At 44.9% G+C, this 12,369-nt stretch overlaps 1 protein-coding gene across 5 annotated transcripts in view; it reads right to left on the bottom strand.

The window, feature by feature from the left end:
- Positions 1 to 12,369, bottom strand: part of SLIT1 (slit guidance ligand 1) — a 163,838-nt gene that overhangs the window by 5,827 nt on the left and 145,642 nt on the right. For 3 of the 5 annotated variants that reach the window (XM_072995695.2, XM_072995696.2, XM_072995697.2), the window contains 11 exons: positions 11,753 to 11,916; positions 10,975 to 11,099; positions 9,491 to 9,588; positions 7,069 to 7,211; positions 4,767 to 4,860; positions 4,277 to 4,414; positions 3,162 to 3,399; positions 2,905 to 3,035; positions 2,451 to 2,605; positions 1,759 to 2,047; positions 468 to 679 (listed from right to left, as the gene is read on the bottom strand). In XM_072995695.2, coding sequence (XP_072851796.2) covers positions 468 to 679; positions 1,759 to 2,047; positions 2,451 to 2,605; positions 2,905 to 3,035; positions 3,162 to 3,399; positions 4,277 to 4,414; positions 4,767 to 4,860; positions 7,069 to 7,211; positions 9,491 to 9,588; positions 10,975 to 11,099; positions 11,753 to 11,916 — 1,787 coding nt within the window. The remainder of the gene's footprint in view (positions 1 to 467; positions 680 to 1,758; positions 2,048 to 2,450; positions 2,606 to 2,904; positions 3,036 to 3,161; positions 3,400 to 4,276; positions 4,415 to 4,766; positions 4,861 to 7,068; positions 7,212 to 9,490; positions 9,589 to 10,974; positions 11,100 to 11,752; positions 11,917 to 12,369) is intronic. The other 2 variants (XM_072995698.2, XM_078389437.1) reach the window with 1 other exon arrangement.

The following is a 12,369-nucleotide window of genomic DNA, read 5'->3' as shown; positions in this document are numbered from 1 at the left end:
CAGTCTTATATAGTGGATAAAGAGAGAAGACAGCAAAAGATGTACAGGTACTTCCTCCCTTAAACCCTGATAGGTTATGGAAGAACAGTCCTACAAAAATCAGCTTGTGTCCTATCAGTAAAAGGGAAGGGCAGGAAGGACATCAATGGGTGGCATAATGGATGGGTGGTATGTGATGACAGATCAACAGAAAAGATTGATCTTCCCTTATTAAAATAGTGGCCAGAGTGGAACAGTCGTATTTTTGTACTATGTGTGTCTTACAGTGACTGTTGTAGTGCAAATGCTGTGGGAAATATCTTCACTAGCATGGAAGAAGTCCAGTTGCTAAGAAATGGACAGTGGATGCAAGCTGGGCAGAAAACATCTTCCAAATGAACCCTCGGCCTTATGTTTCTGGGCAGCCTTTCAGCATCCTTAGTGGGCACACAAAGAGTCTAGTGTGGGAAGAGAGAAATGTGTCTGACCTTGATCACAGAGGTCCCCATCGAATCCCCCGTTGCATTCACAGTAAGCCTCGCCTGTATCTGAGATCTGGCACTGCCCATGAACACACTGCAAGCTTTTGCACGGGTTATGGAGTTCTCCCTGCTGGTTGCACAAGGCCCCTTTATAGCCATCCTGGCACTGGCAACTGTAGGAGAGTGCATCAAGGGGTACACAGATTCCATGTACGCACCTGCCAATCAAGCAAAACATAAAGGTAAAAGTCAATGGATACAAGAGGTTGAGGTTAGGCTAAAGCTGCTTAAACCTCCCCACTACCTTGCATCAGAGGCAGCTGCAGATAAGGGATCTGCAACCCCTTCTATCTCATCTTTCCTTCGAAAGAAGCTAAACTACTCCTTTGATAGCCTCCCCAACAAGGGCTAGGACAGAACTGGTTGTGAAGTGCATCATGCTCTAGGTGTGAAAAGAAAGGGGAGTGATGTTGAACAGATCTTAACAATGCCACACTCCCTGCACCAGTTTTCATTAAAGGCCACAGGAACAGGCACTTTTATTAACTCACTGCCCAGCATCCGTTATCCTATAAAGCAAAACCATGATCAACGTACATAAAAGTACATATTTCTTACTGAAGCTACTTTTAAATATAAGGTACAGAGCCCTTGCCTCCGCATAATTCCCATAATCCCTTACAATTAGCCATGCTGGTTGGTGTTTCTAGGAATTATGATCCAAAAGGGCCTGGAAAGCCTAAGGTCCCTGCTCATTAGGAAAAACTGCTGTCCCCCGCTTTGAAGGACAGGAAGGTCAAGTTTTAATATTCCTAGCTCATTCTAACTGTAACAGCTCTTTCATATAGCCTACTGAGTTCTGGGAGACTCACTCCTCTGCTGATTCTGTGGCTGGTTCCAGTTGCAGCTCCAACCGGCTTTGTCAGAGGTGAGCAAGAGAGGAAACATGGACAGACTGAGCTCATACTCAAACCAAGGGAGACTGATAGAGTTTTAACCATGCTGTAGCGTCAGTCAGGTTGTCAATATAGTCCAGCACTGTCTGCCAATGATTCTCGGGGTGGGGAAGTGGAGTGTTTACACAGTACCTGCTACCTGATCCCTCTGAACTAGGGGCACCAAGAACTGAACCAGGGATCTCTTGCATGCAAAGCATGTGCACCCTGCCACTGAGCTCTCCTCTTTTCTCTCCATTTGCTATGTTCTCTCCTCCATCCTGCACATGGCATTGAAGCGAGAGAGTTAACTCAGAAAAGAAAGAGAAGAGGAAAGGCATGGCACATTTCTGCATACTCACTTATGCCCCTGGCAAGGGTTGCTGATGGGCTGGTCACAATGGGGCCCAACCCAGCCTGGATCACAGTGGCAAATGGGACCATGAGCGGTGTTGGGTTGGCAAATGCCATGTAGACAGTAGAGCTTGCGGCAGGGCTCACAGCCAGGCACCACACCAGGCTTCATCTGGGTCTTAGTAAAGTCCTGCAGTTCATTGTTGATATACAGGTTACGAATGCAGCCATGGAAGCTGGAGCCATTCAAGATCTGCCACAGGCGGAAAGCAGCGGAGTTCACATCCACAGGCATCCCTAGTGGGGGAAAGCCACAAGTAGCAAGATGAGGAGCAGCAAGGACAGGAAAGGAGTTGGGATGCTGAGGAAGAGAGAATGTGGAAGAAAAGAAGGAAGTGCTGGTTTGCTTGCACCCTTCCAATTCCCTCTTTTTATCACTGGGTCTTCTTACTTAGCCCCCAGCTAATGCATTCAGATTTCACCCTGTGGAAAAGAATGTGGTGTAGTAGTCAGAGTGTTAGGGAAGTCCAAGCCCTCCCAAGCCATAAAACCCATTGAATGCCTTTGAGCTGCTCAGCCTCTCACAACTTGATCGGACCTCTAAGAGGCGAGCATGGGAGAAAAATAGAGCAGCTTGTCCAGACACTTCAGGAATACTCCTTCCTCTCACAGCTATATTGTGCACAGGATACAGTCCTACCTCCCACATAGAGTGGAGCTTCAGAATTCAGTGTGTGGGCCTTGCCAAAGCCATCCATGGTCATGGGGTCACCGCCATCAATAGAGAGGTTTACCATCCGCTCAAATGTCACCAGTTCCACTGTATGGAACTGTCCATCATTGATGGTCTCTGCACTAGGGAGAGAAGAGAGGGGTGGGATGGGAAAGCTGCTTGGTGCCCTCAATCAATCCCATGAAACTTGACATCAGACAGCATCCAAAATTCAAATTCAGTTCCCATGTATGTTCACCTCTGGTGTTCTCCACAAACATCTTCATCATTTAAGTTCTGCTTTAACTCAGCCCACTGGGCCACAAGACTACCTCCTCATCCTCCTGGTTGATACGCAGGTTCCTGAGCTACCCCAGGAAACATTCACTCAGATGGTAAGGGTTGTACTGAGACTGGGGCAAAACCAAAGGTATAAGGCTACCTGTAAATGGCTGAGCTGGGGTAGGACCCTGGATCATAGCTGACACGCACATGGCCTTGATATAGTTCCACAGCCATGTGGTCTGTGTCCCCATTATACAAGAGGATCCCATTGTCTTCAGCTGTGGAGACCTGTGAAGAGCAAAGAAGCCAACAAAGAAGAGTTTAGAAAAATGCATTCTGCACTCAGCTAATTCCCACCAGTGAATCAGAGGAGAAGGAACAGGAGAAAGGGAGGCGAATGTCAGCAACTCTTACTTGCAAGGTGATGTTGGCACTGGGCCAGTTTTGCAGATCAGTGAACTGGAGGTATGTATCCCGATCCACAAAATTGACACTCAGCAGCTTCTCACATTTGGGCCCTCCGAAGCCAGGAAGGCATTGACATAAGGCACGACTGCCAAGCTCCACACAGTTGGCACCATTCTGGCATTCTGCCCTCTCGCAAGGGCTGGGTTGGAGAGGACCATGGGGTGGTATCTCACAGAGCTGGCCACTAGAAGAAAGCAAACAGAAGTCAGGTGAGCCAGCATACAGAGAACAGCAAAATATCTTGCTGAGATCACAGAGGCACCCATTTGCTCCACAGCGTGAATGAAACACTGCTGGAACGTGCACCTAGATATATTCTATGTGCTGGATATGATTGTGTGATGAAGCATTCCCAACTTAGTCCATGCAAGCACTCAGCTGAATGGGGTAATGATGTACAAGGACCACACTGACTCACCAGCAGAGCCTTTGAAAACTACTTTTTTAGACTACAACTCCCAGAATCTCCCAATCAAATTAGGAGATTCTGGGAATTGTAGTTAGAAAAGGCTTGTGCATAAAAGTCACCATAAATCCCAAGTCCCAGGGACCCAAATTTATACAATTCACTCACAGTTTGCTCTCTCTGCCTTTTCTACAATAAAGAAATGGCCCCAGAAAAATTTCTACAGCTGCAGGGACAGGAGGAAGCTGCTCATATATCAGCTCTGCTGCCTCCATATTTATATATATGGACTGCTCCTGCCAGGAGGCTTAGAATGACTTGGAGAAGTTGGAGGAAAGCCACAAAGCAGCCACTAGGCAAAAAGGATCCACATCAAGCTTGCAAGGCCATGGATGATACAAAGACAAAATGTGTGAGATACACTCTTTTCCTCTTTTCCTGAATGCAGCCAGACAGTTTCTTCCCAAGACTTTAGCACATTTCTAGCTAAACAGCAGACCGTTCTCTGGCACACCTCACTCTTGCCAGGGGGAGGGTCCTCCAGCAGAGGACAGGCGTAGATGGGCATGCCGAGCTCTGCAGGATTCCTGATGGGGATTCAGGTATATCTGAATCCTATGTGTGTTCCTGACCATGTCCCCATCTGTCCCCTTACCTGTAGCCTCCAATACAAAGGCAGGAATACCCATTAGGCTCATCAAAGCACTGGCCGTTGTTCTGACACTTGTGGTCCAAGCAGTTATCATAATCCACACTGCAGTTATCCCCTGCATAGCCAGGCATGCATTCACATCTGGAGTAAGGGCAGAAGAAGCCACTCACAGCAAAGTAGATATCCCAAGTAGACTCTAGGCAAGGCTTAGGAAAGTTATTCGCTTGGAATACTAGTCCCAGAATTCCCCAGCTACCATGGATAATGAAAGAGGTAATCCAAAACAAACAAACAAACAAACAAACAAACAAACTTCTGCAAGCCCCGAGTCTCCAACCATGGGTCCATGCTTTGCTTTTCTCTTCCCTCCCTTTTATAAGGCTTCACCCGCTCTACTTCTAGCTTCTTGGTCTATCATGTTTCGCCTTTTTCTCTCCCAGAGTCCCAACCAAACTCATCCCACCCCCTCCCCCACAGTTGTAAAGTCACTCACTTGGGTCCATCCGGGGTGGCCCTGCATATGGCCTCATGCTGGCAAGGGCTGAGCTCTGGGGAACAGACATCCACAAGCTCCTCGCAATAAGGCCCTGAGAAAGAGAGAAGGCAGGCTCAAGTCAAAGGCCCCCCAACGCCATCCTCTGCACCTGCTGCTCAGCCAGCTCCACAAGGGAATGGCAAGCATGAAGAGAGGGAAAGAAGGAAGAGGGAAGGATAGCTGGTCCTCTTCAATACCTGCACCTAGAGTGACAGAATCAACTTGCAGGAGTTCCTATCAATCACCGACTGCTTGGCTGTTTCAGCATGCCAGGTACAAATGTCTACTTACAGGAAACCTGGAATGTTCCCAAAGGCTTCTGAAAATCAAGTCACATGCTTGAGCTATTCCGACAGAACTAAACATGTTGGTCTCTTTCAGCTCCAACAACAATAACAAGGAAGCAGAATCAAAAGATATTGTGACACCTTTGAGACTAGAGAGTTATTTCATTGTGAGCTGAGCTAAATGAAAAGGGAAACAAAGGGAAACAAAAGAAGACATTCTACAACACTAGGGCCTCTTTTGCTTGTTCATCTTCTAATGTGATACAAGTTGTCTTCTGCCTTATGCACAGTGCTCCTGTGCATAAGGCAGACAGGATACATGTCAATACAAGAGCATAAATGGACACAACCCTGACATCAAAACAGCAACACGCAAGCCAGAATTAGAACATTTAAAGACCCCAAGATACTCTTAACGTATCTCAAAGCAGCTGCTGTAAAAACCTGATTACAAAGGGAGGCTTGATAGGGATCTGATGAAAGTGAATTTTAGCCATAAATTCTAGTGTGCATTTAGAAATTAAATAGAGATTGGGACTTCTTAGCACACTGTGGCTGAAATCTTGCTATGTAACTCTGCATGCACAAGTGGGGTGATATCATCAGTCATGGCAAATCACTGCTGATTAAAAGCTTCCTTCGGCTATTTGGGAGTGCATGAGGCTTCACTACATTGCATATGATTCACATGCCCTCTGAAATCACCTTTTATCAGGAGCAGCCTGCCTTTAATCAGTGATTTCCTACTGCTGCTAATGTCATCCCTGCCAAGCACACAAAGCAGTGCAACAGGATGTCAGCCCGTGTATAGTAATAGGTTGGTTTTCCTGGCATTCTCGTGTAGAGGCATCTGGCTTCAGCAGAACTTTTTCATGAAAACAAAGATCAGTTGCATCTACACTTCAAAGCTTAGCCATTATCAGCCTGATAGATAAGATATTCATTCTGCCTAGTGCCAAGATGTCTAAGTAATTAGCAATTTGAATGTTTATGATGGTGAGCCCTCATCATACATAGAGCTTGGGTACCTTCTTCTCCAGTGGGTCAAGCTCAAGGGAAACCAGTTTTTCAGTTGGCAGTAGAGACCAGATTTACAAAACACTAATTGGCTAGCCCTAGTGTAAATCATGTAGTCACTTGCACATTTCTTGCACACAGCCGGAGAGTGTGACACCCTAACACACAGTAAGCCAGTTTGCAAATTGAATTCCTTCTGAGCAAAGAAGTCTGGACATATTTCTTTCCCTTATCAAATACTGATTTGTGATAGTTTTGTGCCTCAGCCCAAAAAGTCATGTGATAACACATCCCTAAGAGAAATACATTAGTATTGACTTTTTAATGCATGTTAATAAACAAGGAAAAACTAGTTGATAGACTCCTGTTAGTTTTGCCCACTGGCATAAGTCCATCAGGGTAAATCTAGGTGGCAATTTGTTTCTAGTTAGGAGGTCAAGAGTTGCATTTCCTGTTGCACAGCAATTGTGTGCCTTGGCACACAACAGGAAATATAACTCCGAAATTCCTGACCAGTACCAATTTGCTGCTGGCATTTACATCACTATAAGCATTCAGCTAGATTCTGACCCATGCCTTAGAACATCTAGAGTGGTGGTGGTGTCAGTAAAAATACAAAACATGATGAAGGCTGAAATCCTTTGCACTGTAGACAAAATCTTCTGTAAGAATTAATTTGGTGAAGCTGTGCCTTCATGAAAAAAAGCAATACATCTTAAAATAATTCAGAATAGAGCCCATATTATTCAGTCTCAGGGCCCTTTTATTTCTATCTCAAGTTCACTCTGTTTTAAGGCTTCTGCATCATAGTCTTTAATTATTCTATTTTGGACTATAAATTGGATTCACTGACTGCAAAGGCAATGTTCCCTAACTATATCTGCACTGGTTTGGCGACAATTCTAGCATCCACAGGGGCAATTGATGGCATATTTGCACTGTCATGCCTCCCTTACCTGTGTAAAAGGGAAGGCACAAGCAGGTATAATTGGTGGAGCCATTAACACAGGTGCCACCATTCCTGCAGTTGCTGTTGTTGTTGCAATTGTTGGACTTCAAACTACAAGTTGGACCTTCAAATCCATCTGCACAGGAACACCTGTCAAAAGGGAAAGGAGAGCTATTTAAAAGTTGGAGAGGTTGGAAATTGTTTGCTTTGAAATGTCGCAGGAATCTTCTTCATGTGCCATTCTCAGGATGAGAATGAGAGGAAGCCTCGGTTAGTCTTGGGCGGGGGTTGATTTTTTTTTGGTCCCCTCCATTTCTGATGGGTCTTGGGGGTTTGTTTGGTTTTTGGTCCCCCTCCATTTCCAATAGGTCTTGGGGTGGTTGGATGCTTTTGGGGTTTTCCTCCCCATTTCCGATGGGTCTTGCATTCATCCCTTGCTTTTTCCTTTGTTCTGTTTGCATTTCCGACCTGGTCTCTTTGTTCTCTGTGCATTTGCAATCTGCGCCATTTGTTTTCTGTGCATTTCCAATGGGTCTTGCATGCTTGATTGCTTTCCCTCCCCCTTTGGCTGGAAGGGATTAATCACGTTTCCAATGAGTCTTGCAGTGATTTTTTTTCGTGATTTTTTTCTTTGGCTGGAATGGATTAATTGTATTTCAATGCATTCCTATGGGAAATGGTGCTTCGACTTACGACCATTTCGAATTACGTCAATCTTCTGGAATGGATTATGGTTGTAAGTGGAGGCACCACTGTACTGCATAGTATCACACTGGGACTTTTGCCTTTGAGTGGTAGGATGCACAAGGAACCATGCTGGAGATTACTGGATTGAAAAGGAGCTAGAGAGGTTCGTGTTTCAAAAAAGAATTCTTGGATACATTGACTCAGAAGGAGGCTATCAGTAGGGAAAGAAAAGAGGGGAAAGCAGCACTAGATGGGCAAGAATAAGGCACAGAGACAAGAAGGTCGAGGGCACAAGAACCCATGCTTAAATGAGAAAGGCTCAGCTGTGGCTGCTTACACTTTATCTGCTGCTCACCAGTAATGAATAAGATTATTGCATTTTTCCTGGTTACTGAAGGTTTGATCATTGTACATTTCCTTGGGATTTTTTCTGATGAAGGGTACCGCAAGATTGTATATTTTATATAAACATCATCATCATCATCATCATCATCATCATCATCATCATCATACACCAATTTCAAAGCTGCATCTCTGGCTATGTTTGCATGCCCAAGCAAGATGAATGTATAAGCTAGTGTACACTTTATACAAGTGGCCATCTGTATGTGTTTGGCTGTGTCCTGCATGAAGATGTGCACACACCTATAAACAAATACTTTGGCTTCACATGTGCCACAAGAGTGGTGACCCTCAAGGCACAGGAGCCATGTGTTACATTTTTTATACTCTGCAGCTTATTTAGCTGGGCACAGGAAACGGACATCAAAGAAATAGTGGTTTTCCCTCATGAGCAAGACATGGAATCACTCTATGGGGTTAGCGCCCTGACATCCTTAGACGATTCATCTCCCTGATGCTTGTTCTCCTCAGAGGCAGAATGTAGTGTGGCATGCGCAGGGAAGCAGCAGTTTGTTAGCCCACAAAGAACATTGTGTGCTGGCTTTGAAGATGCTGTGTTGTTATGGTGACGGAGATGAGAGGCCATTTAGCATTCTGGCAATTTGGGTGTACAGACGGGGCCAGGCCCCCATTCTCTGCCGATTGCCGGTGGTTTATTTCCAGCCACTTATTATAGTCTGTTTCTCAGAAAACTGCTCACACTGTACTGTGAAGGGTGGAGGTGGGAGGAGCCCTGTGCTGGGAGATCCACCTACAAACCAGAGGCCCAAGATGCTGGAATGGTGGTTAATTTCGTTGTATGTGTATATACTTACAATGACAATAAATTATTATTATTATTATTATTATTATTATTATTATTATTATTATTATTATTATTATTATTATTATTATTATTATTATTATTATTATTATTATTATTATTAATAATTCAGGAACGTGCTGGGTCTTTTAATTGTTCCCCCGACCAAATCCCAATCCATGTTCAGACAAAAAAGAAAGAAAGAAAGCTCATTGTGGCCTTCAGAATCAGCATTTATAGTGGAGGTGGATTTTGTTTGATAGGTATCAGAGAGCAAGGCTGCATTGGTTGGGCAACATAAACAAAATGCTTTCCAGCCCTTTTACAGCCAATAACTCCCGCCTAAAGGAAGAGGTAAAGTATTCTGCCTGTGTCACGTTGACTTGAAGCCTTCTAGACAAAGGTTGCTGGTGTTCTCCTGATATATCTCTGCCACTGGTTCTCGGTGGGCAGTGCCTCTCAGAGCAATTGTGGATTTGAAAATTCTGTGTATAGCCAAAGCAATGCTTCCAATCCAAGACTCTGAGCTGTCACTTACATAAAGGTGGCTCTGTCCCCTTCAAGTGATAGGCAAGTTCCACCATTCTCACAAGGCCTGCTGGAGCAACCATCAATAGAGAATTCACAATTTCTGCCCTGGAAGAAGAAAAAGGAAAAAAGTAGTCCTAGTTCAGGGACATAATTGCAGTGAACGCCTAAACTGAGTCAATCAAATAGATATAGAAAAGCATGCAAGCTCTGAGGAACATCCAGTCACGCCATCTGAGAAGATGCTACAAAAACTGGATAAGTAAAGGGAAATGGAAGGGAGAATACATTGAATTATGACACTGTCTGGAACATGGGTTTCTCGGTTCCAGAACTTGGTTCATAAAACCATGAAGAGGAATAGGAATTTGTATTATGTTCAAGTTAACCAGTTCTTTACTGGTTATTTGTTTTTTCCTAACAAGATTTCCTTTATAGATCAACTTTTGTTTGTATATATTTTAATAAAGGAAGCTTGCAGATGAAATGGCCAGCCTCTCTTTTTCTGAATATGGTAGCAGCTCTTGGTTTACTCACTTAGGAGCGAGAATGTATCTGGTCCATTCATGCTAATAGTGACCAGCTGTACTAGATGTCAAACTGCAGGCTGGATATCTACTTCATACAGAGGAGGGGCAGGATCTGTTCTCAATCATCCCAGAGTGCAGGACATGTAATCATGGGATCAAGCTACAGGAAGCCAGATTTAGGCTGATTATCAGGAAAAATTCTTAACTGTTAGAGCAGTATGACAATGGAATCAATTACCTCAGGAGGTGGTGAGTGCTCCAATGCTGAAGGCATTGAAGAGAAATTGGACAACCATCTGTCAGATCTGCTTTGATTTGGATTCTTGCATTGAGCAGGGGGTTGGATTCGATGATCTTATAAGCCCCTTCCAACTCAATTATTCTATGTTTCTATAATTCTCTCTCTTTGAATCCAGCCTCCAGTTCAACTAACCCAGTTTAGACATAGTTTACTTGGCGATTCTTGATAGGGTATGGCTTTCTACGCAGAGAGAATTGGTTCCCTTTACCTTCCTTTCATCTTTCTCAACAAACTACAGTGGTGCCCCGCATAGCGAGGTTAATCCGTTCCGGATTAACCTTCGCTATGGGGAAACATCGCTATACGGAACGGGGAAACCCATTGGAACCCATTCCAAATGGGCACAAAACTCACAGTTCTGCGATGTTTCCCCATAGCGGCAGCCATTTTCGTGCCCTCGGTAAGCGAGGGCAGGGTGCGAAAACGCTGCATGCGGCCATTTTGGGTCGTCCGGCGGCCATTTTGGAACTGCCGAACAGCTGATTCCCCGACATCGCAATGCGAGTTTTGCCCATTGGAACCGTCGGTATGCCTTCGCATTAGCGATCCCCCCCCAAAAAAAGGATCGCTATGCGAATTCGTCGTTATACGGTGTGCTTGTTAAGCGAGGCACCACTGTAATCATCTTCTGTCAAGCCTATTTCTCTTCAGCACACTTCTCACCTTGTAACTGGTGGAGCAAGTACAATGGTACGAATCCACGGGATCTTGGTGACATGTGCCCCTATTTTGACAGGGGTTAGAGAGGCAGGGATTACACTTGGCCTGGATAGTCAAAGGGGGAGGCCCTGCATAGAGGTGGAGAAATGATACAAATAGGAAAGACAAATAATTAGCCAAACAATCACACATCAAGTCAGTCAAGGCACACTTAACTACATCTCACTGACAGGATGTGTAGATTATGGGAGAAAGAAGGGACATAAATTCCAGCACAGAACTTAGGCCTACGTTCATCTTGCAGTTCTTCCTCCAGCATTTGTCCTCCATAATCTTTCGAATTTCAGTGCTATGGACTGAATAACATATTAGTGGCACATCTCAGGCCATTGGTGGGATGCTGGAGTCCACAAACCATGGCAAATCTTATTTATTTATTTGATTTCCATTCTCTGCCATAAGAACCTCTCACTCCACCATCCCAACACGCATGAATACACAACCCACATGCTCCCACTCTCCCCACGTCTGTCCCCCAGTCTCAAAAGCTCCAGTCCCACAACACTTGAGTCTACCTGATCTTCTCTTCCTATAAGGACCTGGAACTAAGGAGTCCCAACTTCAGCCCCATAAAGGGGAATGGGGAATGGGTACGGTCAACTGAGGAGGGGAAATGGGGCCTCACATAGGCAAGGAATCCCTTTTTGGGCAAAACAGACATCTGGCCAGTACCACCCCTGGAAAGTATCCCCCTTACTCTCCTCCCCATTCCTTGCCTTACCTTGGCACTCAAACTTCTTGGCTGGTGTGGTGAGCAGTAATTTGCCCTCCATCTCAGGAGGGCCAGTACAACGGGCAATGCCGGGTTCTTTGTAGCCAGTTTTAACCCAACCTGAAAGCCAGCGCATGTGGCAATCACAGTACAGGGGATTGGCACCAATTGCCCTGTGGAGGAAGAATCAGAATTTGCATGTTATTGTCCAAAGTACCAGTGCACCTGGCCTCCATTCCATCTGATCACTCTGGCTGCCTCCAGAGGCTCTAAATCTGATTAATAATCCCCACGTTTTCAGAACTAGACTTTGAATCGGATCTCAAAAATCAGGGTTATTGTATTCTGACATAGCATCTCTTTCACACTGATTAGGACTTGATATCTCAGTTCTTGATGCCAGATGTGCCATTTGCCTCCACTGAATCTAGTGTGTTTGCACCACCCATTGTTTGAGGCTGTTGTGCACTGATGGACTTGCTTAACCAGAGTCCCTAGGGTTGCTTTCCCTCAGCTGCTTGAATGGGGCTCATTAGCATATTCAGCAGTGTGTTGCTATATAATTTAAAGCATATGCAAATTGAAAGTGACCTTGCAATGAAGGCTCAGCTTGAAGAAAAAAAAGT

The sequence above is a fragment of the Pogona vitticeps genome, chromosome 3 (genome assembly GCF_051106095.1).
Source record: "Pogona vitticeps strain Pit_001003342236 chromosome 3, PviZW2.1, whole genome shotgun sequence".
Lineage (NCBI taxonomy): Eukaryota > Metazoa > Chordata > Lepidosauria > Squamata > Agamidae > Pogona > Pogona vitticeps.
This window is presented reverse-complemented; position numbering and strand designations above follow the sequence as displayed.